This window comes from Rhinolophus ferrumequinum, assembly GCF_004115265.2.
Source record: "Rhinolophus ferrumequinum isolate MPI-CBG mRhiFer1 chromosome 15 unlocalized genomic scaffold, mRhiFer1_v1.p scaffold_54_arrow_ctg1_1, whole genome shotgun sequence".
Taxonomy (NCBI): Eukaryota; Metazoa; Chordata; class Mammalia; order Chiroptera; family Rhinolophidae; genus Rhinolophus; species Rhinolophus ferrumequinum.
The window spans coordinates 5,630,370-5,657,882 of NW_022680357.1; the positions used below are offsets into that span (position 1 = coordinate 5,630,370).

Genomic DNA, 27,513 nt, shown 5'->3' on the forward strand with positions numbered 1-27,513 from the left:
CCCGATGTGCCGGCGCTGCGCGTGCGCGTTATTCTCGCAAGGCCTGCTTGAGCCGGCTGGCGCAGGCGCAGTGTCCCCGGGCCAAGATGGCGGCGTTGTATTCCACACGCTGGTTGCTGGTGGCTGTGGGGACCCCCCGGCTGCCAGCTGCAGCAGGGAGAGGGGCCTGGCCGCCCAGGGGGGGCGTAGTGGGGGCGTCGCTGGGCCTCAAGCTGAGTGTTACCACCTTCGCGCCTTCCTTGGGAGCTCGCGGCCCCCGGGCGCTGCTGACATTGAGACCCGGTGTCAACTTCACAGGTAAGGGCAGGCTCCAGCGCCCGAGTGGGGCCTCAGAGGCCTGGAAAGGGGTGACTCTCCTCGCTCCAGCTACGGGGTAGCAGGGTGGAGGGTGTATTCCGACGCGTATACGGAATTGCTTGGGGAGACTGGCAGGCAGGAGGCAGAGAGGTCCAAGTGGGTACCCAGAAGCGGGGAACGAGGGAGAGCTGCATGGAGCTCCCGCCGGCGGGGGTAAAACGTAGGCCGTAAACCTTCACCACTCTGTCAACATTTTGGGAGGCCTCTTTCCGGGATGCTTCTGCTCCCTTCCCCTATTCCCTTCTTGCCCTCCAGTTTGTAGCCTGTAGCGGAAGGGAAGACGTAACTGCCATTGGGTGAATACCTGCTCTTATGCTAGGCACTTTGTGTGTCATCTCACTTGACGGTAACAGTAACCCTGCGAGGTGGGAATCGTCGTCACGCCCATTTTAAAGAATGGGTAACTGAGGTTCTAGCAGAGGAACTGACCCGCCCAAGGTCATAAAGTTATATAAGAGTTGTCCCAAATCCAGAGCTGTACTTTCATAGCTTACACTCTTTCCACGAAATGCAGTAAATCGACAAGGTACACTTAACGGTCTCTTTTAGAGGTCCTTAAATTGGTAATTGTAATAATACAAACGTTTATTGAGCACGTACTATGTACCAAGCATGGATCATTTCCACATGGTAGACACTGTTATTATTCCATTTTTATAGATAAACTGAGGCTTAGATGGTAAACAACTTGTAGAATGTCACAAAGCTAAAAAGTGGTAGAGCATTCATTCAAAACCTACTGTGTTCTTCATAGTCTGGGTGATAGTGAATTAATATTTATTAAGCCTTTAAATGCTTAACCATGATAGTTTCTCATGCTGTGTTGGGTGATTTTCATTACAGAGAGAGAAGAAAGGAGGAATCATTGAACAACCAACTATATGCCTGAATTGTGCTAGTTGTTTTTGTCCCCTAGAATTTGGGCAAATGATATTTAAACTATTTATAACTTTACAAAGATGATTAATTAAGGGCCCTAACAAGGTAATTTACACAAGATAATTTCCTATTGAGGTCCAGTTCTGTAATGCTGTCATTAAATACCAGTAGTTGTGATTACTTTGTACAGTGAGCAAACTCACCTTCACCTGTGTGTGTGTGTGGGGGGGGGGGGGAGAGAGAGAGAGAGAGACAGACAGACAGACAGACAGACAGACTTGGGTGAATTATTTAATCCCTTTGAGCCTCTCTTTCCTTAACTGAAAATTTATTCATTCATTCACAGGTGTTTATTGAGGGTCTGTCATATGCCAGCCACTGTCCTAGGTACTGGGGATACGAGATTGAATTTGGTTGTGGTCAAGTGATCCAGTTTTTTAATTCTGTTCCTGCCACCTGTGTTTCCTCATGAATGGAGCGGTATGCCCAGGTTTCCTCAGGATTATTTGGAGTGATGTCATTCAGTATTTCTCAGTATGAGCAAAAGTGGTCATTTTCAGGTTTAAGTAACATTTTCTGATGTCAAGCTAAATATGTTCACACTACATTTATACAAGTTGGGGAGCATTTTTGGTGTGTGTGTGTGTGTGTGTGTGTGTGTGAGAGAGAGAGAGAGAGAGAGAGAGAGAGAGAGAGAGGCACTCAGTACTGAGCCTTGTATGTGGTCATTACTAGGGAACTGCAGTCATCTCTCCTGGTCCCACTCTATAGCCTGTGAAGGGCATGTTTTGTATCAAGTGAGAGGTGGCATCTTTCAAAGTGCGCTCTGATATCACATCTAAAGTCATCAACTCAACTCTCAAACATTGGTCTGTGATCTCAAATCGAGTGGTTCAATTAGATGACATAAAAACATTTTAAATTCTCCTTCTCTCCCAAGGGCAGAAAGAAGACAGTTATTTGACACTGCGTTGGGCATTCTTGGAACGACTTGGAGGCTGATCCTATTCTGGGTTATTCTAAAAAGAGCAAGACATTTATTGGTCATATCTTGGGGAAAATTTGCCTATTAAATGAACTTTCTAAATTATTGCTAATCATGGATGCCTTTTGGATAATGTCAAAAGTCATCAAACTTATAATAGTTAAATATGATTTCTCTTTACTCGTGTGCAGTTTTGCATCATGCTAACCCAAGTCCAGGTTCTCTGCTCACGACATTGAAGCTGCAGCTGGAGGGGGCCAGGGTAACTCGTTCATAAGTGAAGAGGGGCTTGAGTGTAGAAACGCTAGGAGACTACAAAGTATTAGGTTGGTGCAAAAGTAATCGCGATTTTTGCAGTTATTTTTAACCTTTTAAATCGCAAGTACTTTTGCACCAACCTAATAGCTCTACTGTTTGCCTCAGATCTGACTAAAGAAAGACAGCAGTGTTCTTCTAACTCCTACTGCTTCCACACTGCTTTTCATTTTCCAGGAAGTCTAAGAAGCAGCAACAGAAACCAAATATTGGGGATACTGAAAATACAGATTTTCTTCCTGGTTCTGATTTTAATCATTCTGACCAGTCTTACTCATTCTGCTGTCTATTTATCGCTTTTCTTGGATATGCTCAACACCCTCGTTGTCTTTGGTGCTCAGATTAATTTTAAGTAGTTGCCCAAACCTAGTTGGTTTTTTTGTTTGTTAGTTTGGTTTTGGTTTTGGTTTTTTGAGAGCTCTTCCTCGTGTAAACCTGACCATTTCCCTGTTTAACACTTTCAGTGGCTTCCTAAGTTTAGGGGTTAAGCAAATAGGGCAAACACTTTCTATCCCCAGACGTCTGCCTTTGATAAGATCCACACTCCTTAGCATAGCTCAGAGGCCCTTCTGCTTATGCCGAGGCCCCTTTAATCATCATCTCTAACCACCCCTCTACCGTCCCCACAACACCATACACAGGCATGTCTGCACACACAGTCTTTAGCTACATCATAGCACCTGCAGTCCTAAATGCACAGGACTGAACCACTCCCTCCAAACCTAAGGTCGTCAGAAGATTTCGTGGCCAAATGGGGCACTTCTGAAAGTGAAAGGGGATGCTGTTGCAGATAACACCAGGACTACAGATGTAAATCTGGATGGATTCAAACCCCTCCTTAGCCTGCTAATTTCTACAGTTTAACAGTATGTGCCTTAGGAACCTTCCCTGAACTTCTTAGATTGGGTTGCCAGTGGTTCTCAACTGGAGGTGATTTTACCCTCCAGGATACGTTTAGTAATGTCTGGAGACTTTTGAGTTGGGGAGGGAGGACCAGATGGGGTGCTACTGGCAATTAGTTGGCCAGGGGTGCTGCAAAACATCCTATAATACATACTACCGGTGAGTATATTAGTTTGCTAGGGCAAAGTACCACAGACTGGGTGGTTTAAACGATAGAAATTTATTTTCTTTTTGTTCTATGTTTTGTCAGGATTCTTTCAAAGAGCCTACATCCACTACAGTCACCTTCTGAAGTGCTGGGGGTTAGGACTTCAACATATGCATTTGGAGGGGGGATACAGTTCTGCCCCTAACAGTATGACAGCACCCGCCTCCCTGCCCCACCCCTGCAAGACGAAACTAATCCCTTCATCCACCCCTTCTTCCACAGGGCAGAGATTGAGAAACCCTGGTGAGGTGACCCTCTGTATAGTCTCACTCTGCGTGTCTTTGTGTGTTAATCTCTTCACACACTGCCTTCCCACACCGCCTCGTGAGAGGGGTTCCTTGAGGGCTTTGGCTTTGATTTTTATTCATTTTGTATCCTTGTGCCAAATACAGTGTTAAGCTCTTGAATATATGTAAGCTCCAGGAGGACAGTGCCTTCAGATGGTTTGCTGCCATGTCCCCAGCATGGAGCCTAGTGCCTGGTAGGTGCTCAGCAAGTAATTGCTGAATGAATAAATGCTCAATATTTGTATTTGCTGAATGGATGAATGAATGAATAGTGAGTACAGAAGCTTCCCTACAGGCGAACGTTTGCCTTAGAAACCTGGAGCTGCCTCCTGATGCTCAGTCTTTTTCTTGGCCCTCCTGTCCCTTCTGCCTTAACTTGCCCCTTTCCCCCAACCTTGCACTCCCCATCTTCCAGTTGTCACAGGGTGGGGTGGGGGTTAGGAGGCAGGACTCAAGGTTGTAGAGTAACTTTGTGTTTGTGACAGGCCAGTCCCAGTTAGCGCTCTGCTTCATGCACAAAGGGCAGGCGAGTAGATGTGCCTGGTGGCCTTTCCTCCCAGCTGCTGATGCAAGAGGCCTGAAAGGAGGCAGGGCATATGGCTGCTTGCCATGTGCTTTGATTCCTTTCAGGTTGTCTACTCTGGCAAACAGAGGTCTGGCACAGGGCCTTTTAACCTTGTGTGTCTATATATGCATTGTTTCTAGAGGAAGGGTCAATGCTTTTATCAGATTCTTTTGAGAGATGTGTGACTCCAAAGACTGAGAATCATTTCTTCAATACAGTGGTTCATAAGTTGAGCCTGTGACAGAATGTCACCTTGAGGGCTTGTTAAACAAGGCTCTACCCCACCGACAGAATTTCTGATTCAGGTCTGGGGTGGGGTCTGAAAATTTGCGTTTTCAATAAGCTGATGATGCTGCTGGTTCAGGGACCATACAGAGTACCACCCTATAAGCAGATACCCAAGGTTGCGTGTAGAGGGAAAGAACATGGGGAGTTGTTAAGCCTTACGTGAGACAAAACATGAGAATACCTGGCACGTGGCAGGTGCTCAGGCAGAGTAACGGGAGCCAAGTCCCCTTTTAATCATCTCAAGGTACAGCCCCCATCTGGGGTACGGTTCCTTTGATGGTTAATGAGGCTCCAGCGGTAGTAATCTAGTAGGATCAGCCTCACCCAGTTTTATATTGACGTTGTTTTATATTCTTCTTGTACTGCGGCCTTAGCCATTTTTGAAGTGCAGTGGATTCGGTCTCCAGTGGGCTTGGAGGAGAACAGGCCCTAAAGCTGTGACCTATTTGCTCCTTCACAGGTATAACCTGGCTGGTTGTTTACTTACAATTTCCTTTTGGTGAGCATATTCCCAGAGTGATTTTCTTTCCTTTTTTCTTTTTTAGGAGTACAAAGTTACCCTTTTGTTTGTACTGCCTCTTTCCACACGAGCACCCCTTTGGCCAAAGAAGATTATTACCAGATATTAGGAGTACCCCGAAATGCCAGCCAGAAAGAGATCAAGAAAGCCTATTACCAGGTCTGTATGGAAGCCAGATTTTAGAGAGAAGATTTGTAGAAGGAATGCTATTATTCTAGTCTGATCCTGATCAATGCAATGCATATGCCTGTACGTATAGGACATAGATAGCTGACAGTACAGAATGCTATGGTAAAGATGAGCTTTGCTAGACTGTTTCTCAGTGCATGATGCTGCACTAGTTAATGCTTCACAAAGAAGGGGAGAGTCAGAACCAGAGATTAAAAAAAGTCTTTTTCCACAGCTGTTTTTGTACTTGAATTTATTCTGCACCTTCTGAATCAGTAGGCGTGCTGGTTTAAGTTTTAGGTAGTCATCCGTTGCATTCAGATAAAAGTTTATGGACTTAGAATTATTTCTTCTCTTAACGCAGAAAGTATGAAATTCCCATCGTCACATCCCAGAACGTATTAGGGCTGATTGGTATAGTGGCATGTGAGTTACCCAGACCAGTGGTTCCCAGAGTTTTGCTCAGATAACAAAATTAAAATTAAAAAAATGGGTACCAGTGTAGGATTGCCAGCTTTTGTAGATGTTAAAAATAACAACAGTTTATTAATGTTGTTTGATGAAAGAGCATCTTAATACCATAAAAATAGGAAAGCCATAATATCAGAATAAAGAAGAGATCTTTACATTAAATAAAATATAAATTACATGCAATAATAAATTACCTTTATGAAAAATTTACAAGATTCTTGAATTTTTCTTTTTTTTCTTTAAAGATTTTTTTATTGGGGAAGGGGAACAGGACTTTATTGGGGAACAGTGTGTACTTCCGGGACTTTTCCAAGTCAAGTTGTTGTCCTTTCAATCTTAGTTGTGGAGGGCGCAGCTCAGCTCCAGGTCCAGTCACCGGTGTTAACCACTATCGCTTGTGGGAGTCGAATCAGCAACCTTGTGGGCAACCCTGTGGTTGAGAGGACGCGCTCCAACCACCTGAGCCAGCCGGGAGCTCAGCGGCAGCTCAGCTCAAGGTGCCGTGTTCAATCTTAGTTGCAGGGGGCGCAGCCCACCATCCCTTGCGGGAGTCGAACTGGCAACCTTGTGGTTGAGAGGATGCGCTCCAACCAACTTAGCCACCTGGGAGCTGAGCGGCAGCTCATTGACTTCATTCTGGTTGCGGAGGGCGCAGCTCGCTGGCCCATGGGGAAGCCAACCGGCAACCCCGGCACCCAGAACCCGCGCTCTAACCAACTGAGCCACCCGTCCGTCCTTTTTTTTTTTTTTTTTTTAATGGGTGAGCAAAAACTTTGTCCGAGCCCAATATTTGTGAACCAAATACTGATCAAGACCAGACGTAACAGCTTATGGCTTCTATGGCTACTTCCTCCTCTTACTTTTTTAAAAAAGTGTACAAATTTACTGGTTTTTAGTTTATTCAAAATTGTACAATCATCACCACAATCAATTTTAGAACATTTTCAACACCTCAAAAAGAAATCCTTATACCATTAGCTCTTAGACCCCATTCTGCTCTCTCCTTGCAATTGCTACCCTGCTTTCCGTCTCTATGGATTTGCCTGTTCTAGACATTTCATAGAAATGAAAGCATACAACATAAGGTCTTTTGTGACTGTCGTCTTTTACTGTCGCATAATGTTTTCCTTTAGCATAACGTGTTCAAGGCTCATCCACGTTGTAACGTATCAGTGCTTCGTTCCTTTTCATGATCAAATAATATTCCATTGCACGGATATGCTACATTTTATTGGTCCATTCATCAGCTGATGGCTATTTGGATTGTTTCCACTCTTCCGTTACGAGTAGTGCTGCTATGAACATCCATGTATCAGTCTTGTGTAGACCTGTGTTTTCATTTCTCGTGGGTATGTGCATACACCTAGGAGGAGAATTGCCGGGTCAAATGATAACTCTGTGTTTAAACTTTTAGGATCTGCCAGACTACGTCAAAGGGGCTGCACCATTTTACGTTCCTTCCAGCAGTGTGTGAGGCTTCCAATTGCTCCACATCGTGGCCAACACTTACTGTTAGCTGTCTTTCTCATTCTAGCCACCCCAATGGCTGTGAAGTGGTGTCTCTGGTTTTGATTTGCTGGCTAATGATGTTGAGCATTTTCCCATGTGGTTATCGGCCATTTGCTGCGTATGTGTTCAGATCCTTTGCCCATTTTTCGAGTTATCTTTTATTACTGGGTTGTAATGGAATGAACAAAGGCATGGGGATAGGAACCAGAGAACCTGGAAGAGTGAATAGCATGTCTCTTCTTTTGAGCTGGAGGGTAAGGTACCTGATGCAAGGGTGGGAGAAGATTGAAAAGATGGAGGCTGGGGCTAAATTAATGGGGCATTTGAGGCCCTTAGCAAGTACTAGAGACTTAATTTAAGAGAGAGTAGGGGACTATTCCAAGTTTTTAGTTGTAGAAATTTTTTAAGTAGCTTTATGGAACAGATACTGGGGTCATTTAATCCTCATGCAAGAGGCTTGGTGAGGTTATGACACAACCAAGGCCACACAGCCCATACATGGCATACATGAGACTAAAATACAGGTCTTTCTGACTGTAAAAGGCCTCTCTTTGCCTTGTGCTGATCTCATGAGCGTTCCAGCATGTCTTATCTTGGCGTTTGGGACCAGCCAACAGACATTCTTGCCTTGGCATTGGAACCAGCCTTGCCATGTAGCCCACTGTGATCTAGCCATGCTTGAGGCACCCCCTCCTCCCCTTTCAGGGGTTAGCATACAGCACTGACGTTCTTCCGTATGCTGGTGTGAGGACCAGCATCTCCAGAAGCAGATAAGCAGCCAGCTTCTGGCAGTGATGCAGCCAGACGGCCTCCCAAGTCACGGTCAGCTTTAGGATTCTGTGCACCTCCTTACCCTCACATACGGGACCTGTGCTAGTCCAGACTGGGAAAGCTCAGTAGCCACAGCAAATATAGGGAAGACCTACAAAGCACACAGCCCTGCCCAGTGCAGCCAGAAGGCAACCTTCGATTTAGAGCTGCTCCGCAGGCCTGTGTGCTCTGGACAGCCGAATGAGGTTTTGTTTTGTTTTTAATATGTAAATGTATGTTTTGAATAGGTAATATATTCCTCTTGTTCGGAATTCAAAAGTGAAAAGGAGTGTCCTTCCTATTCATTCACTTCCTTCCTGTAGCAATCAGTTTTGCCAGTTTGCTGTATGTTCTTCCAAAAATAATGTATACAGCAAATACATCTACTTATCTATCCAGTTGTTTCCCTCTCTTTTTACTTAGATAATATTGTGCCAGATCTACTATTTTTCATTTTTCTCAATGGTGCCCAAGTTCTAAAGAATTAGTTGTTATTTTTGGTAGAGATTTGTTGTGGTTGAAAAATGTGTACATACCTCAGATTTGAAGAGATGGTTTATTTTAATGTCTTAAACCTTGTTTTAAGAATTGCTATTGTTTGTAAAGTCTTAGAGAGATAACTGCTATAAAGGAGGCGAGATTGTGACTGATATTTGGGGTTCAGTTTTAGTAATCATCTTGTGACGTCATAATAATTTACCCTTTTCTCCATAGCTTGCCAAGAAATACCACCCAGACACGAATAAGGATGATCCCAAAGCCAAGGAGAAGTTCTCCCAACTGGCAGAGGCCTATGAGGTAGCGTGACCCGCTGGTGTGTACTCTCACTGTCATTCATCTACCTGTGTGTATCAGAGTGCGCCGCACAGCGCGACCTGACAGGTCATAGGTCCAGTGTGAAGGCTCTGTCCTGCGCCAGATCACCTCATTGAAGAAAAAAACATTCCCACGTCTCACGCTAGATCTAACTTGGAATCTCAATGAAAAACAGGACCTGATGGTCTGTTTTTGACCAGGGCTTCCCCAGGTCATTTTGACTTGTAGCCGGGTCTGGGAATTGTTTGTTGGATTAATTCCGCACCCATTTGATCACCCCGTTCCTGTTTGGGGCATCGCTACCTGGTGGGGATGGTGGGTCTTATAAAAGTCGACAACCATCACTGCCCTGGAGGAATTTAAAATGTAATCAAATAATCCCAGAGTTATTTAAAAGAGAACCTTCTTCCCACACTTTGGCCATGTCAAAGAGGTTCAGGATATACAGGATATTATACACCCACATCTGCCCTGTGTGTGTGCACATTCCCCCCAACCATTTGAGAGTGAGTCGTGGACATTGTATCTCTATTTCTAAGTAGTTCTGTGTGTATTTTTGAAGAACAAGAGCATTACTTCCCATAACTGCAGGACAGTTGTCAAATCAGAACATTTAATGTTGGTGACAATACCGTTATCTGTACTTGCTGTCTGTGTCCCTGGGACTCGGGAGCTGCGGGAGTGCCTGACCACTGTGCCGTCCTCGGTAGGTACTGAGTGATGAAATGAAGAGGAAGCAGTATGACACCTACGGCTCTGCTGGCTTCGATCCTGGGGCCGGAGGCCCCAGGCAGAGCTACTGGAAGGCAGGCCCCACTGTTGACCCAGAGGAGCTCTTCAGGAAGATCTTTGGGGAGTTCTCATCATCTTCTTTTGGAGATTTCCAGAGTGTATTCAGCCAGCCTCAGGAGGTAAGTTCCTCGTTTTGAAAAACCATTTCAAATTTTAGCTGCTAAGTGGGATGCAAACAGATTTCTGTTTCTCACAGAAAAAGGCAAAGCAGCCATTTTGGTAGGAAATAATTCCAGTATTTGAAAAATCACATACCCTGTTTCCCTGAAAATAATACCTAGCCGGACAGTCAGCTGTAATGCATCTTTTGGAGCAAAAATTAGTATAATGTAATGTGATGCAATGCAATGTAATGTAATATAATACCAGGTCTTATATTAATTTTTGTTTCAAAAGACACATTAGAGCTGGTTCTTCGGCTAGGTCTTATTTTCAGGGAAACACGGTAGATAATCATGTGCAGATCCGTTTTGACTTTAATCTTATAATTGCTTAACCATGCAGCATCTAAGGCTCTAAGAGTCCCTTATCAGGGTGGATTTTATCTAGAGCTCCATCCAGTAGGGAGACACTGAATCGTACGTCTTCCATGTTTGTGTCCTAACATTACTACCAGTTGAAGAGGGGGAACGTTTTATGTTGTAAGTTATGATTATGGATCATTTGAGCTGTTTTAAGGACAGTGTATAAATGTTATCCATGAACAGTTTGTTGAAAGTACATTTTCACTCAAATTAAAACATTGCCTCTCAGAAAACCTGAGCGTAGGGCAGAATCAGTAAAGTGAGTCCCACCCATTCTTCCTTGGCAGAGTACAGGTAAGCAAAGTAAAAAGTAAAGGAGCTGGTGGGAAGAGAGCACAGAGGATTTTTAGGGCAGTGAAAATACTCTGTATGATTTTATAATGATGTATCCATGTCTTTATACATTTGTCCAGACCCAAAGAATGTACACGACCAAGAGTGAACCCTAATGTTGACTGTGGGCTTTGGGTGATAATGACGTGTTAGTGTAGGTTCATGATAAAAAAATGTACCCTCTGGTGAGTGATGATGATGATGGGAGAGGCTGTACGTGGGGGAGGGGGGCAGGGGGTGTGTGGGAAATTTCTGTACCTCTCAATTTTGTTAGAAACCAAAACTGCTCCAAAAACTAAAGTCTTTGAAAGTAAAGTAAGTAACTGCCAAGTGCTAGCTAGTGCCCTCCCTTACTTTAAGAAAGGTGACATGCTGCGCTGTCCCTTGATTTCTTTAGTACATCTTAGACTTGACGTTCAATCAAGCTGCCAAGGGTGTCAACAAGGAGTTTACCGTGAACATGACCGATACCTGTGAGCGGTGCGACGGCAAGGGGAACGAGCCCGGCACCAAGATGCAGCACTGCCACTACTGTGGCGGCTCCGGCATGGTAAGAGCGAGCCAGGGCACCTGCCAGGGCACCCCAACCTCTGGCCCACCCACACTTCTCCCCACCATTCCTCTTTCTTGTGCTCCTCTGGGTAGTTTTTCAGCAGTATCTAGGACTTTGAGAGTTCATAACTAGGTGTGACTTTCTTATCTAGAACCTTCTCTAGTTTTCCAGGAGTGCTCCGTCTTGGTCAACAAGACAGACAGAGCAAGGGAACTCTGCTGTCTTCTCTAAAAATACACTTTGGGATAATTTGGTAATTTGAAACCAACTGGGGGTTGTCTGGGGACACTTATATTTTGCTTGAAGTGTAATCATTTATTCTTTTTCTTTTTGGTGACCTGATGATATAATTCAAACTTATAGAACAGTATAAAGAACCACTCCCTTATTTCTTTTTCTCAGCTTCACCAATTGTTAACATTTGTGCTGTTTGCTTTGTCATTTTTGGTGTGCTCATTTCCTCCTCCTCTCTTTCCCTGGGTGTGTATTCTCTGTGTGCGCACACACACGCACATGCATACACATGCACATATGCGTGTGCATACACACACATATACACACACACAACACACGCCCATAGGCACATTCCCCTAACCATTTGAGAGTAAGTTGCAGACAGTCTCTTTCCTTATTCCTAAATACTTCAGTGTGTGTTTTCTAAGAACGAGAACATTCTTTTACATAACCACAGAACAGTGGTCAGAATCAGGAAATTGAATGTTGATACAATACAATCTGTACTTACTCAAATTTATTCAGTTGTCCTTACAGTGTCCTTTTTTGCCTTGGTCCAGGATCTGATCTAACGTAGTATGTGCTTGTCATATCTTTTGTCTCCTTTAATCAAGAACAGTTTCTCAAATCTTTCTTTTCCTTTTATGACTGACATTTTTTAGGATTACAAACCAGCTGTTTTGTAGAATTTCCTTCATTTTGGGTTCATACCTCAGAGGTATAGTGCCCTTTTCAGTGGATCATGTTATGAGTCAGGAGGTGTCATTTTGTCCTGTAGTGAGGCTGTTAACATTTGATAATGATTACCTTCCCCTTTGAAATGAATAACGACGTTGTAGTGAACTTGTACTCCTCTAGAGGGCGCTCTTAGGATGAGGATTCCTGCCGCTGTTATTCTATGAGTTGAGTTGCTGCCAACTTGTTACAGATATTTAGATATTTCTTATCGATTGTTCCCAGTTCCCTCTCACTTGTAAGGTCCTTTCGCCAAGGCCCTGAATTTTTGTGAATTTTTGAAAAACATTTTTGAAGTGACCATTGAAGTAAGAGTAAAGCTGACGTCTATTTCCCTCAAAATGTAATGTTTGATACTGAGAAAAAAATACTTGCGGCACATTTGCTAAAGGATTAGTAGTCCTAATTTGTAAAAGTTTCCTTCAGAATAATGAGAAAAAGACAACAATCCTTTAGAAAAACTGGTCAAGATGAAAAGAAGAGGGAAACAAGGATATGCCTTTGGTTCCCCCTCCAGATTGGCATACAGAGATCGGCTCTGTATGCCATGCTGACAAGCCTGCGTGCCATGAGTGTTCACGTACCCTGATAGTGGAAGTGGAAACCACCCTGGCTTTTGGCAATGGAAGCTGCAGTAACTATTAAAACTTTACGTGTGCATCTCTCTGTGGGATTGTATCTCACAGATCGTACTTGTAAAACAGTACTCATAGAGGATGTCCCTCCCTTTCAGCCTGTGTATAGTAGTAAAGGACTGGATAATCTCTGACCAACAGGAGGAGAAAAACCGTGGTACATAATGGAAAACTACACTGATGGGAAATGCTTTCCCAGGTCATTAAATTGTAAAAACAACAAAAGCTGCAGAACCATGTGCATAGTATGTTACTTGGCTTATTGACAACTTGTAATGCACGTAGATGGCTTGAAGTGTGTCTCCATACAAAGTAGGATACACAAGAATATCACAATAGCTGTGCCTCCAAACAAAGTACCTGGAATAATTAGGGGTTAGAGACAAGGGAGGAACTTAACTTTTCACTGTACCTCCTTTTTTTTGGTGTAGAATTTTGTACCAAGCACACATATTAGCTTTTTTAAATAAATAGAACATGCAAAATTTTAAATATAATTATTTGTCCTAGCAATTTCGCCTTTGGGAATCTGTCTTACAAAAAATAAAGGTATCAGAACAGAAGGATGTATATTAGAGATTTTTTTTCTGCAGCATTGAAACATAAATATTAAAATGGACTACAAAATCTCTATATATTGGCCTGGAAGAATGTTCCTGGTGTATCATAAAGATAAGAAGAAAAGCAAGTTGCGGGGCAATATGTATAATACACTCTCTTTATAACATTTTTACTTTAAAAAAAAGAAAAAGACTTTTTTTATGGAGAGAAAGTGAGTTGTGGAAAGAATACCTCAAACTATGAACTTAATAGAATCAGTTACCTTGGGAGTCAAGGTGGGGAGATTCGTAACTTTTTTCTTTATATATCTCTGTCCTTTGATTTGCCACAAGAGTATATTTGACAATTTAAAAAAAAATCCAGAGACGTTAAGGTTAAATAAAATGCCAAGTGAGGGAGGAACTGATGGGAGTGGCCACAAATCCTAAGGCTCCACCAACTCGGAGGGCTGGGGAGGCAGGGCTGTGGAGGCTTCTGAAGGATTGGGGGGGTTTAGATGGGTTGGAGGGGGATAAGGCAGAAGACACTCCAGGAGGAGGCACCGTGACTGCTGAAGGAGCCACTGGCCTTATTGCTCCAGGGTACCCGTGCTGGCAGGTGGGGACAGTGGGAGGGAACCCTGGGGGGTGAACTGGTAAACTCAGCCCAGCTCTTTCTTTCCATGTGGCCCTAAGGGGACAGAGGAGGCAGTAGCAAGCTCAGTGACCAGACTGGCAGCTCGGGACTGGGGAGTTGCATCCAGCTGTCACTTTCCTCTTTATTTTCCTGTTTTCCCAGCTATCACTTCTGTAATTAGAGGGGGAGTATTCTTTTTAAAATGTACTTGCTCAGCTCCCAGGGGGTTTCAAGAACTTGTATAGAGAGGCAGTATCTCATTTTTCAGTCTTGTGTCATCAACTGGGTGATTGGAATTCCGAAGTCGGTGGGTTCTGAGTCAGATGAACAGTTTGAACCCGTGCACCTGGGTTCTTGGGCAGCATGTTTTCGTGCATATGCACCCAAAACATGAGTCTTTTATGAAATATTACTCCTGTGCATGTTATGGTCCCAGAGCCTCAGCCTTCAGAATTTCCCGGTGTCCTTAAGGGTCCCGTTTTTCTCCTTTTTATCAGGAAACCATTAACACAGGTCCTTTTGTGATGCGCTCCACGTGTCGGAGGTGTGGTGGCCGAGGCACCATCATCACGTCCCCCTGTGTGGTTTGCAGAGGGACGGGACAGGCCAAGCAGAAGAAGAAAGTGGTGATCCCCGTGCCTGCCGGTGGGTTCTGGGCTCCTCTGCACAGGGCGCTGAGAGTTGAGCCATTGTTTCCTTGTGATTTGGCTGTTGTAGAAGCCGTGGTTAAGGTCCTGGAGCCCCCAACGGGAGGAAGAACCACAACCACCTTGCATTTTCCTCTTTGCCCCAGTTATCCTTAAAATCTGCACTTCCATGTCACGCGGGGAGAAGGGCCTGACAAGCCCACTCCTCCCCATGCGCGGTGAAGGAGCTCCTCCATCACCTTCGTTTTCAGTCTGTGAGGCCAGCATTGCCCACGGCCAGCCCAGTGTCCACCACCGCCCCGCCTCCTGGACCCCGGGGCGCCTGTGACTGTTCTCGCCAACTGGCTCTCGATCCCATGGTGCTCTTTCCACGGGGCAGTGTGATCACATCACTCTCCCTGTTAAAGACCCTTCAGTGACTTCTAAGGGCCGACAAATGACCTCCTGTCTCGGCCCCCGCTGGCCTCTCCAACCTCCCCTTTTATTAACCTCTGCCCTGCTGCCTGTCCTGCAGCCTTCCTGACTTTCATGTAGCTCCTCGAATGGGCCGTAATGCCTCCCAGAACAGAGCCTTTGAGTGTGCCATTCCCTGTGTCTGAAACTCACCTTCCACCTGTTCAGCGGTTAACTGTTGTCCTGGAGTTCCCAACTCAAGTGCTGTCCCTTCTGGAATCCTCCCCGTTCCATAGATACACCTTGCTCCGGAGGTGTGACCTTTTCCTTGTAAGATCAGGCTCCATGTGTAATGACACCTTGTTAATGTTACTTGATCGATACTGTCTCCCCTGCTGGACCGTACTCTCCCGGAGGTATTATGTGGCCCGGAGACAGGTGTTCTGCAAACTTGAGTTAATGAAAAGAAGGTGCTCTTGGTAGGTTATGAATTACTGTATGGTGCACCTTTGAAAGTCGTACTTGTTGCCATGTTGGATAACTGTGGTGTTCCCTGTTAATAAAAAACAGGAAGGAGCAAGGAAGTCGGTGGGTTATAAATGGATCTAGGGTAGAGCATTCCCTGGGAGGTCCCCAAATAATTGTTTTCTTTGGAACTTTTGTTCTCACAGGAGTGGAGGATGGCCAGACTGTGAGGATGCCTGTGGGAAAACGGGAAATTTTCGTCACGTTCAGGGTAGGTGCTCTGCTTGCACAGCCCCCTGGAGAGGGGCCGGCTGAGGCTTCTCAGGGAAGAGGCGGGAGCTTCATGGGCACGTCCTGCCATCCACGTTTCCAAGGGGAGCAATCAAATTTGTTACCAGCTAGCTATTGTGGTAGGTGTGGAGAGCACAAAGCTGCCTCAAGATGTTTATAACTTGGAAACATAGGATACATAAGAATACAGAAAACATCTCCCTGTGTTTTTATTTGCATATCAAATTGTTGGTAGAGACAGTAAGTGCCAAACGTACAGTTTTACTGAGTATATACGAGGGCAAATCTGGTTTTCTGAGATAAGGGAAACCTTAAAGGAGATAACGCCTTCTGCTGGCAGTTCCACTAGCTATATATATACCTGCGAAAAACCCACGCAGGTGCAGCACGTGGCAGGCACAAGGTGTGTGTGGCAGCCTCGTTCATAGCAAGACATTGGCAACAGCCTGCTGTCCTTTGAAAAGAGAATGAATGGCCAGGTGAACTTGGCTGTGGTCGCAGGGGACCGCAGAGCAGTCAGAAGGAAGAAACTGGACCACATGTGTCACGAGACTTCTCAGTTATAAAGAGGAGGGAAAGGAAGCAGGTTGCAGGAGGATGCAGGGAAGATCATCTATACAAAGTTTTAAACCACGCAATATGGTGTTATATTACTTAGGGACATGCAAATATGTAATAAAAGTAAAAAGCTGCTTGTAGGAATGATAAATACTGCATTCAGCATAGTAGTGAACTCTGAAGGGCTGAGGAGAGGCAAGGCGAGTTTACCTGCATCCGTGACATTGTATTTGTGGCGTTATATTATCTACTTTGCTGTTTATATGCATGTGAAACATCTCATAATTTTAAAAATCTGAAGAGTGAATCTTCTAGACTGAGAAATCACAGACAAAGGCAGCAAGCTGAAGCCAATTGATGAGAAAAGTTTGGTAGAGAATTCAAATTCTGTTTCCATCTAATAACAGAAGAAGAAATTGACAGAGAAGAAATCACTGGAAGCAAGGAATGTCTTTGATACATGACAAATTGCTTATAAAATCAAAATAACTCTAGTGCTGTCAGTCTGTCTCGAAGGCAGTTTGTGCCAAATGAACTCTTGGCAAACCGTCTTTGTCTTTAGCTGTATTGTGTGTATTCCTCTTTACTTTCTAGTAAAGTGAGATTTTCTTTTTATGTTCAGAAAGCCAATGTTACTTTATTTCCCTTCACCATGGAACGGCTTGATCTGAGCCTGAGGAAATCTAGGCACTCCTGCATTGCAGTGTAGACGTGACTCTGACGTGTAACTCCCGGGGCTGGCCGTGTTCTGCTTTGGTGAAAGTGCGTTCTTTCCTCAGTGCTGCACTCCAAGCACAGGAGCAGCATGACACGTGTCAGGCCCTGGGCTTGGGCGGCTGAGACTCAGGGCTGACGTCGTCTCCTGAAGGACCTCTCTGCATAATGCCCATCTCGTGCTTGGCCCTAGGTGGAGAAAAGCCCTGTGTTCCGGAGGGACGGTGCGGACATCCACTCTGACCTCTTCATTTCTATAGCTCAGGCAATTCTCGGGGGAACAGCCCGAGCTCAGGGCCTGTACGAGACAATCAACGTGACGGTAAGAGGACCAGAATAAATGTGTTTGTCACCTTCTTCATTGCTTTTCTTTTTTTTCTCTAAAATGGAAAATAGCTGACAAGTGGCTAGAACCTGTGAACAACCAGCGTGTTGGGGGTTCAGGGGAGATGAGGTTGGGGGAGGCAGGAGAAATGTCTGGCCTTTCCTTGGGTATGAGTCACAAACCATGCTGTGTTGTCACCAAGAATGTCAGTCCTGGGTCACATCCTCTACCGGGCCTGGGAGCAGCCTCAGCAACACACCCTGTGTTGGCTTTGCCTCGAGCCAGGTCTGGCTCTCCAAGCTCCCTCCCTCGGTTCACCTCCCCAGACCACCTGCCACCACATCTTTATCACTGGATCAGCTAAGGGTGGACCCCCGCTTAGCCAGTTTCCATGTGGTTGTTGGCAGGCTGTCTAGAAACCCAAATGGGAGTCCTTTTCAAGGAGTGGGAGTCCTTTTCAAGGAGTAAGATTGTCATCATGTAGTGAAATGTTTTCATTTGAGCAACTGGAAACCAAGGAAAACCACAGGTTTCCTTTTCTTTCAGATCCCTCCTGGGATCCAGACAGACCAGAAGATTCGGATGGGTGGGAAAGGCATCCCCCGGATTAACAGTTATGGCTACGGAGACCACTACATTCATGTCAAGATAAGAGTTCCAAAGTAAGCGCCCACTGCGCCACAGGGCCCGCCACCTCTCTGCACTTTCACCGCCGAGCAGGGGCCAGTGGAGGGAGTTTTACCTGCCAGTCCCTGTGCTGAGCATGGCACGTGGTGGCTCTGCACCCCCAGACTGCCTGTCATGATGGTGGCTCTGGCGCGGGAAGCGCTGAGGCGGAGGCAGCGTACTTCTTCCTTTGAGTCAAGTGTGTCCTGCCCAAGTCCTCCACCTGCAAAGTGGACATCGTGAAAGAGGTTGACCTTGACTTGGGGGATTGACTGAGGAGCACAGAGGGGATGCTTCCCTATTGCTGCGCTGTTGATTTTATTACTGCTGTCAGGGTGCTCACAGCCTGGGGAGAGACACACTTATAACCAGACCGTGGGGCAGGCTGTGTGTGTCCTCTCGGAGCAAGGTCCCGGCAGAGGGTGGGGACATGCAGACCAGACATGCCGACGCTGCTCGGGACAACTGGGTTTCCAGCACGCCTTTGGATGAGATAATTTTCTGCACACGTGCACCCACGTGTGTATGCGTGTGCGCACAGACACGCACAAACTTAGAAAAGCTTTTTCCCCCCAGTAAATTATTTAGCATCGCTACAGTGACAGTTGTTTAAAACAGCTTAGGGTATTTTAGGAGATTTTCTTTACAGAAGCTTGGAGGGCATGGCTCGTAGGGTCAGGGGTTGCACTCTGCCTGGGTCAGGGGGCGTCCCACATTTCCCACTCTGGGGGGACTGGCCACGTCCTCATTCTTTAAAGAGCTGCCCCAGGAACGCTCGGACACTAATTGTGCTTGTTCCACAGGAGACTGACAAGCCGGCAACACAGCCTGATCCTGAGCTATGCTGAGGACGAGACCGACGTGGAGGGGACAGTCAACGGGGTCACCAACACAAGCACTGGTAAGGCGGCCTGGCCCCCTTGGCGTCCTCTCGTCCCTCGGGACGGGGGGGCCTGGAAGCACATCGGGGTTACCACTTACGAGTCTTCATGGGGCCTCAGAGAGCTCAGGAGAACGAGGGGAGCTGAGGGCTCAGAGCAGCCTGTGCAGTCCCGCTCCTCCCCGCTCTGTCGGAGTACGGGACTGCTTCCTGCCAGCCGCAGCCCTGTGTCTCAGCTGCTCTTCTGAGTTCTAGCCTTGGTTCTGCCACTCGTCTTGTGACCTTGGGCACATCCCCACATGAGAGCTCCTTGGAGCAGCTTAGGGAGAAGATGGATTGATTGGAAAGCTTTATGCATTCCTGACCCAGAATGCTTCACCAAGATTTCAGAGTGTCTTGTAAACAACAGCTACCACAGCAATAAGAAACCATGGTCATGTGACTCCAAATATGCCTGTTCCCTGCAGGTCTAACTTTGAATCCCTCTGGCAGTGAGCAAATGCCTTATTTACCCTGAGCTCAAATGTCACGCTCTGTCGGCAGAATGTAGTTAAATATTAGTGATTTGAGACCAAAATGCTTGTAGGCAGAAGCTTTGCCCATGGGAACCGTGGCCTCAGCCCTGTTCCCATGTTCCCATGGGAGGGGGTGCTCTGTGTGTCGATGCTGGTTCTCTGCTGCTTTGGCTCCTGCTCGGTCAGGACAGGCTGTGCCGAGGGCGTAATTGGTTTCAGCTGCACATGTTTCCTCCTTGTTGCATCATTTTGCTTTTGTCTGCGTTGTGGGTGCTCCTCTGGCTTTCCCAGAACTTGAATGATAGATTAGTAAAGGGTCATTCAGAGCAGGCGATTGGAGCTGGGGGTGGGGAGGTTTCCCAGTGAAGTGGAGGGTTTGGTCCTGGACCCCCCCGCCTTGGGATGTGGGGGTCCCCTCAATAGCAGCCTTTGCATGGACTTTGCTGAGTTCTTATTGAGTCCAGTGGACCAAGTCCTCTGTGAAAAAGCAGCTGCCACAGATCCTGTCTGTAGCCTGACCAAGCATGGACTGGGCACTTGTTTCAAGTAGTTTGATACATAAACTTTCCCCTTATTTTCTTGTTATATCCTTGAACTAAAAAGAAATGGGAATAGTTATTCCACGTAACTCTTAATTGTGCACGTCCACCTCTCCTTCCGGAATTCCAAATGTTCCCACAGTTACGTAGCATGTGAGATTTGTTCTGCAGGCAGCTCTCAGCCATCTTCCTCCTTTCCCCACCCACTGGGAACTTGAGGTCCGCCTGAGCTGAGCCCTGTGCAAGGACATGGGCCTCGTTCACTATTTTAGAAAGCTGGGTGTCAGTGGTCACCAGCTGTTGTTTTCTTAAACTCCTTGCTGATAGCTTCAATTGAGAGTTGCTCATACAGTCAGCTCATGAGTGACCTTAGAACCCTCAGTATTTTCATAGGTCCTGGTCCCGATGGCTAATTCCCTCTTGCCTCGTTCAGCCAGGATTTTTTGGGAGCCTCTTGTGTGCCTGACACTTTACCAGTTCTTTCTTTGAAATTTTTATTGATATAATTATGCTGAGTATAGTTTAACTTTAATATATGCATTGGATACATTCTGAAAAGTTGTTTATGAAGGAAGTGGAAATGCCAAATTGTTTTTTTATTCCCATTATCATTGCAGTGTTGTATTCCAATGGAAAACACGGATCTGAGACATAATTTTTTAAATGGCATTTAAGAATCTTAGAATTAATTGGTTTCAAAGAATGCGCTGTCTGTCTGCTGCCTGGGTTTGGTTAAGTCTGTGCACTGTGAAGAAAGTTAGTTTGGCAGTTCACATAGGCAAATAGGACAGTACATACAATTTCCATTTTCTGACACCTTCACCTACACTGGGTCCTGTGTATTTAAGTGGAGCCTCAGTCTCCTGTATTTTAAGCATTGAACAAAACGTATTAACTAAAGTTAAACTGGAAGCAGTTGCATTCAGTTCAGTGGTGCCTGGGATACAGTGTACTCTTTTCAGTACCCTCTAAGTACAGGGGAGTTGGAGTGTTGTTACAGACCCAGGAGAGTCCTTGCAAATACAGATTGATTCCTGGGTGTCTTTGCTTTCATGACAGGAAAGGGTACCTGGAAGGCATTTGCAATAGATACAATTACGTAGAAAACCTGAAGTTTTTGGTGGGTTTAGTATCCTTTGTTTATTTTTGTTCCCTAATGCAGCTGCTGAAAACCTTAATGGCTGACCCTAGCTTCTTTCCCAGTCTGCGTTTAAGCAAAAAGACACAGGGAATTGGGGCACTCTGAGGTCACTTGCGTGACCTTTTGAGTTAGAGACTCATCGTTTGTGTTTCTGGGTCATCATTACTTTTCGTGACAGCACATGCTTTAACTGTAGAAACCCATTCCTGAGCTCATTATTTGGGAATTCTTCCTGTTGTTGCTCTTCTCTGATTTGGCTGACAGCATTGACCACGCAGGGCGGAGCCAAGAGGAAGATGAGGGAAGAGACACGTTAATGGAATGAGAGGTGTTCTGCTGGCTCCGCCTGTGTGTGTAGACGGCTCCGGGAGTGAGGCTGTGAGTGTAGACCTGCAGCTCCACCTGTGTGGTGGGTCCCGTCCTCAAAAGTCAGATCCTGGAGTCTCATTGGCCTCTTCCTTCAAACCAGTGTTCATCTGGCACTTACTGTGTGCTAAGACGTGATGCACAGAGAGACAGGGTCTCTGCCCTCATCCAGCTACAGTATAACTGGGGAAAACAGGGCAAGCATTGAACCCCCAAATAAGTGCCAGACCTTTCTTATAACACTAGGAGTTTGACCCAAAACAGTGGCACAGATTCATGGAATTAATGTTACCTGCTTACTCTTCCCCTGGCCTCTCTTGTGAATAGCCATCAAACAGTTCTGACTTGGAATCGTTGAGTGTAGTAAGTACAGCGTTTCTTCTCCGAATTCTCAGCGCCTTGCATAGGATCTGGTTCAGGGTAACTGTTGGCTGAGTTCGTCTGAATTAATGTTCCCAATCCTTCGCTGGGAAATGCTCTGAGGGAGAGAGAAGCATAACCCCTTCTGAGGAAAGCCATGCGTGGTCTGATAGAGTCCCGTGGCCTCAGGTCCGACCTCTGTCTGTGGTTGGCTGAGCAGGTCCTCTGGCTGCAGTCACCTGAAAGGACAGGCTAGAAGTGCCTGTTCCGCTGAGGTGGACTTTCACCGGGGGCACTTCCTGTTTATTCTCAAGTGCAAAGCTCGTGTACCAGCACTGTTGAAAGCAGCTTTGGAAATACAGCGCTAGTGTTTGTATCTTATGAAACCAGAATGCGCCCAAGTGCCCATGACATCCTGTAAGGACACATCGCTCCTCTTATCCCAGGCTAGTCTTCAGAGAAATTGGGAGAGAGAGTGGGAGAGAGAGAGAGAGAGAGAAAGAGAGCGCGCGAGAGCGCACGAGGGCGCCATATACGTATTTATAGACTTTATGTGCAGAAGCTCACAGTTTATTTCTAACAGTTGGTTCAGAATTTTAAATTCAGTACTTATATCCTTCGATGTCCTGGCCAGTAACTATTCCTGAAGGAGCCCATACCCCTTTTAGGCAGATTTAAAATAGAAAGAGGTAAGACTGTGCTCCTGGTGGTAACGGATGAGGAGAATTTCTGGGTGCGTGTCTGTTTGGTTGTTTATTTTTCTGTTGTGAATGATGAGCCAGCTAGCTAACCAGGTGCTTGTTCTGGCTCTGCCACACTGGCTGCCATGGCTCAAATACCACCATGGTCGTGAGCACAACCACTTTCCACTCTCCTTCGGGGTGACTAGTTTAGCAGTGTTGGGGCAAGAGCACGATGGCGGTTGCTGAGTGGTTTTTAAAATTTTTTTATTTGGGAATATTAGGGAACAATATGTTTTTCTAGGATGTTAAGTCGTTTTTTCAGTCTAGTTGTGGGGGGGGGAGGTCAGCTCCAAGTCAAGTCGTTGTGTTCAATCTAGTTGTGGAGGGTGTAGCTCACTGGTCCATGTGGGTCTTGAACAGGCGACCTTGGTGTTATGAGTACCTCACTCTAACCACTGAGCCAACCGGCTGTCCACCTGCCGCCCAGCTCCAAGCTAATGCCATTGCTTCTCACTGGTCCATGTGGGAATTGAACTGGCAACCTTGGTATTGTGAGCACTGCGCTCCAACCACTGAGCCACCCACCAGGGGCTCAGCTCCAAGCTCAAGCCGTTGTTTTCAGTCTAGTTGTGGAGGGCCGCAGTTCACTGGCCCATACGGGAATCAAACCGGCAACCTTGTTAAGAGCTCGCGCTCTAACCAACTGAGCCATCTGGCCGCCCCCGCTGAGTGTTTTTGTGCCCCATTGTGACTAGTAGTTAAGAGCTTGGATTCTGGGGCGACCAGATGGCTCAGTTGGTTAGAGCGCGAGCTCTCAACAACAGGGTTGCCGGTTCAGTTCCCGCATGAGATGGTGGGCTGTGCCCCCTGCAACTAAAGATTGAAAATGGGAACTGGACTTGGAGCTGAGCTGCGCCCTCCCCAACTAGATTGAAGGACGACTTGGAGCTGATGGGCCCTAGAGAAACACACTGTTCCCCAATTAAAAAAAAAAAAAAAGAACTTGGGTTCTGATCTCAGAAGATTCACATCCCACCTCTGCCATTATTAGCAGTGAAGCCTTAGGGAAATTACTTCATCTCTCTAAGCCTCAGTTTCTTCATTTGTAAATTGGGGATAATAATAGCACCTACCGTGTTTCCCCAAAAATAAGACCTAGCTGTCAGCTCTAATGCGTCTTTTGGAGCAAAAATTAATATAAGACCCCGGTCTTATTTTACTATAATATAAGATTGGGTCTTGTATAATATAAGACCGGGTCTTACATTAATTTTTGCTCCAAAAGACGCATTAGAGCTGATTGTCCAGCTAGGTCTTATTTTCGCAGAAACACAGGACTTCATAGGGTTCTACGGGATTAAATGAGATCACAGGGGTAGAGCTTTCAACACAGTACATAGCACATGTGAAAAGCTCCATCAGCTGTAACTCCTTAGTGTGATACATGCAAATTCACATATTCACACGTGCGTGCGCACACATGAAAATTTGCCATCCCCTTACCAAGGGCATAATGAAATCCAATACGCTTGCTCTTCTTTGTCCTAGGAGGCCCAGGAGTGGTGGGAAATCTCTGGTGCATGGATCCCTTTGTGTTTGGAGAGTCCTTTTTGTTAAGCCTTTATGTAAGGAAAGGCGACGTGAGGGACTGAGGGGAGAGCACACCTGGCAGTGGCCTCTCACGGGGGCCTGCTGTGCTGATTGTGCGGTTGCCTGGGTCCTCGACTGGAGAGCCCTGGCAATGGGGGATCACTCGGTCACCTTGGCTCTGGTGATTGCTCAGACTTCTGATAGCACCTCCTTGTTCCGGGCCACCACCACTCTCTGAGGACATTCCTGCGCTCCGAGAGCAGGCCAGTCCAGAGGACTGCCCAGGGGGCTGGACAGGACGACCTGAGCTCACCCCTGCTGGGGGCCTGTTGCCCTGGCCTCTCACTGAGGAAGGTGTCTGAGACAGATCTTGGGGACCGTGACCAATTTTTCCTCTGCTACCCACTATACTTGGCATACCTCTCTTCGCATTTAAAAACGTGCCCGACAATTAAGAGCACAGGCCTGTAGTCTAACTCATAACGAAAGTTTGGCCTCCGTGCCTCGTGGTTGGCAGATCTTCACAATGATGCGTTTAGGCATCGGAGTTGCTCTCGGTAGTCTTAGCCTGGGCCCCAAAGAGACAAGGAGCAGCCTCCCTTTATCTGGAGCATTTAGAGGTAGACGCCCCCACATAGGGACAGCTTGTCCAGGTACAGACAGGGTCCTTCGCTGCCATCATTACAGGTAAGAACTGCACGTGTCCTGGGATTCCGAGAGGCACTGAGTCCCTCCCTGAGTATCCCAGAGACGTGCACACGTACGAAGTATGGAAGCTGGTTGGTTGGTCTCCGCGTGTATTCTTCACCTTCTTAGATAAGCCGTTGGCATGGTGGTGAAGAGCCTGGGCTTTGGGGTCCGACTGCTCAGGTTTGAACTTAGTTCACCCCTCCCACTTTCCTTGGGCAAACCACCTGACCTCTCTGTGCCTTCGTGTTTTGTTTTTGTTTTTGTAATCTGTGAAATTTACCTGTAAGATTATCTGAAGAATTGAATGAGCTAATGTGGAAGCTTTGTGGCCTGGCCTGGAAGGCATCCGGCACTGAGGCAGCCGGTGGTTGTCTGGCTCTGTTTCTTACTTCCCTTGCGTGGGTCGGTGATTTGGGGAGCTGTTGGGGTACACTAAGGTGCAGAGTGGCTTGTTTGCTTTGGTCATCTGGAAAGGTGAGGCAGCCCTGGCCAAGCCGCAAGTGGTCCTCTCTCCGCTCAGCGTGATGTGTGGTGGCTCCTTGAGTGATGAGCCCCTGGGTGGCCAGGTGGGGGTGGGCGGGGCCTGGGACGGGCCACGTGGCAGTGTGCACCCTGACCCCAGTTCTTTCTGCTGTTTGTGCCCAGGTGGCAGCGCCAGGGATAGCTCCGCAGGCGGCCAGGCTAGGCCTGAGGCTGGGGAGGACAAAGAGGGGCTCCTGTCCAAACTTAAGAAAATGTTTTCCTCCTGACACCCAGCCGAGGTAGGAAAACTGCCCTTGAGGTTTCCCCCGTGTTTCCCTCTGTGAACTAATCCCTGTTTTCCCTCACTTTAACCAATCTAACACCAGCCCCACGCCCCTGGAGTTGGAAGAGGTACCAGCCTCAGGCATGGTGTATCTGGCTCCCCGTGGAGACATCTGCATTAGATCACATGGCAGCGTCAGTGGCAGTGCAGGGCTGTACCAGGCTGCAGTGAGAGGCTGCACTGGGCCTCCCAGCCCTCCCTCCACCAGCTCCCAGGGGTGTTGCGTCCCGCAGAGGCGGGAACCAGGTTGCCCATGGTCACAGAGCGTGAGTCATAGCAGAGCCAGGCTTAGAACTCAGATTGCCCCATCCCTGCCCGTCTCATAGCGCCTGTCCTGCCTGGGGGCATAGGGCGGTGTAACTCAGGGAGGATGCTGGGAGTCATGCTTGCTCACTATGGGGTCTTGGGACCCACTTTTTACTTGTGCGTGTTCCTAGTGGCTGGCACTCCTGGCATAGCCCTTCACAGGGATGACAGAAGCTCACCCACAGGGTGTGCTGCTCTTGCTGTGTCAATGAACCATAACCGCTTGTGTCTTGGCTCAGGAAAACGGTCCACTGGAAACTAGGCCAGGAGCAGTGGCCCCTCCTCGTGGCCAGGGCACCTCAGAGACAGGAGAATTCCAGAACAGCAGCACCGAGCCCTGCCTGCAGAGGCCTCTGGACCGTCTTGGCAACAGCAAAACCATGCGACAACACAGCTCTCCACAGAATGGTCATGGTGGACAGCCCCTGGGCAGTAAGGCATGGCATACCCAAGGGCTTGTAGAAGTTTCCTGCCCACTGGTAGGTAGTAACTCGGCTTCTTCTGGCTCAGACAGTAAGACAGCTGCACACTTCTTGCAGAGCCAAAGCTCTAATTTGGAATCAAATGTGGTGGAAATCTTAGTAAAGAATTAAAGGCCATGCTTACAGCTTAAAAATGAAGCTTTAAGCTGCACCAAGTAGTGAAGTGGTTAATTTCCCCCTCATCAAACCTCTGGGAGGCCTTGAAATGAGTCTTTCCTGACAAGTTGTCTTTTCCAGGAACTTGGGGCCTGCAAGCCCCACCAGCATCGTCCACCCCTCAGCAGGGGCATCTATTCCTTGCTCTTCTTGGAGTTTGTTTTAATTCCCAAAGGTACCAAGCAGCTGGAACATGGGAGCCTCTGCTTGTCTGGGTCCCTGGAGATGCTGCTTGTTACGTGACTGTGACCTTTGCTGGGATACACAGTCCTCCCGCCCAGCCCACCAGGGGTGGCCTCTTGTCCCTGACTGTTGAGTTCTGTTCTGAGACCGGCGTGAGTGGGGCCCCTGCCCTTCTGTTGGCCCACAGCCTTCCCTGGCCATGGCCTGGGCCAGACTGCCGGCCTCCTTGACCCGGAGCCCTGCCCCCGCCTCCTGCCAGGGCTTGGCTCTTACCACTTACACTGTCAACACCTGTTTTCAGAAGTGTGTTTAAATTATTCAATGCTAAGAATCATTGTCGTTTCCTGTATAAATGTTCAGAAAAACAAAGCAGTCCAAGCAGTTGAAGGCTCTCCACCATCCAACCAGAGCAAAACACGGTTACTCCAGCCTCGGCTTCAGGATGTGTAGGTTTCCTGTGTTTTCAGACCTTCCCGCTGTGGTAAGAGAGGTTAATGGAGATCACTTGCAAATAGTTTCCTTTTTGTTTTCGTTCCTAATTTACTAAAATAAAACATCTATTAGTGTCTCATCTAAGAATGTAAAATGATTCTGTATCAATGTAAATAAGATTATCTACTACAAAAAGATATTTAAAACCTACATTGTGGTCACTTCTTCTTTGAAAGTTCAAGCAGCTTTCTACAAGCGGCTGA

General features: G+C 46.8%; 1 protein-coding gene and 1 long non-coding RNA gene across 3 annotated transcripts; one reads left to right on the plus strand and one right to left on the minus strand.

Annotated features, from left to right (window-relative positions):
• The first annotated feature begins 45 nt into the window (after nucleotides 1–45).
• On the plus strand, nucleotides 46–27,460 carry DNAJA3 (DnaJ heat shock protein family (Hsp40) member A3). 2 transcript variants are annotated; one of them, XM_033101569.1, is made up of 12 exons: nucleotides 46–297; nucleotides 5,333–5,466; nucleotides 8,980–9,063; nucleotides 9,792–9,992; nucleotides 11,128–11,280; nucleotides 14,561–14,708; nucleotides 15,775–15,839; nucleotides 17,325–17,453; nucleotides 18,003–18,118; nucleotides 18,926–19,023; nucleotides 25,532–25,647; nucleotides 26,237–27,460. In XM_033101569.1, exons 1-11 carry the CDS (start codon nucleotides 87–89, stop codon nucleotides 25,633–25,635), a joined length of 1,443 nt encoding a protein of 480 aa, XP_032957460.1. In that variant the 5' UTR covers nucleotides 46–86; the 3' UTR covers nucleotides 25,636–25,647; nucleotides 26,237–27,460. The 2 variants fall into 2 exon arrangements, with proteins under 2 accessions (XP_032957460.1, XP_032957462.1); XM_033101571.1 differs by lacking the exon at nucleotides 25,532–25,647 and having other exon boundaries at nucleotides 47–297.
• On the minus strand, nucleotides 15,848–19,689 carry LOC117019603 (uncharacterized). The gene is made up of 3 exons (XR_004422530.1): nucleotides 19,104–19,689; nucleotides 18,199–18,345; nucleotides 15,848–17,320 (listed from the first exon to the last, which is right to left on the minus strand). It is a non-coding gene; the product is annotated as an uncharacterized LOC117019603 (long non-coding RNA).
• Nucleotides 27,461–27,513: the final 53 nt, after the last annotated feature.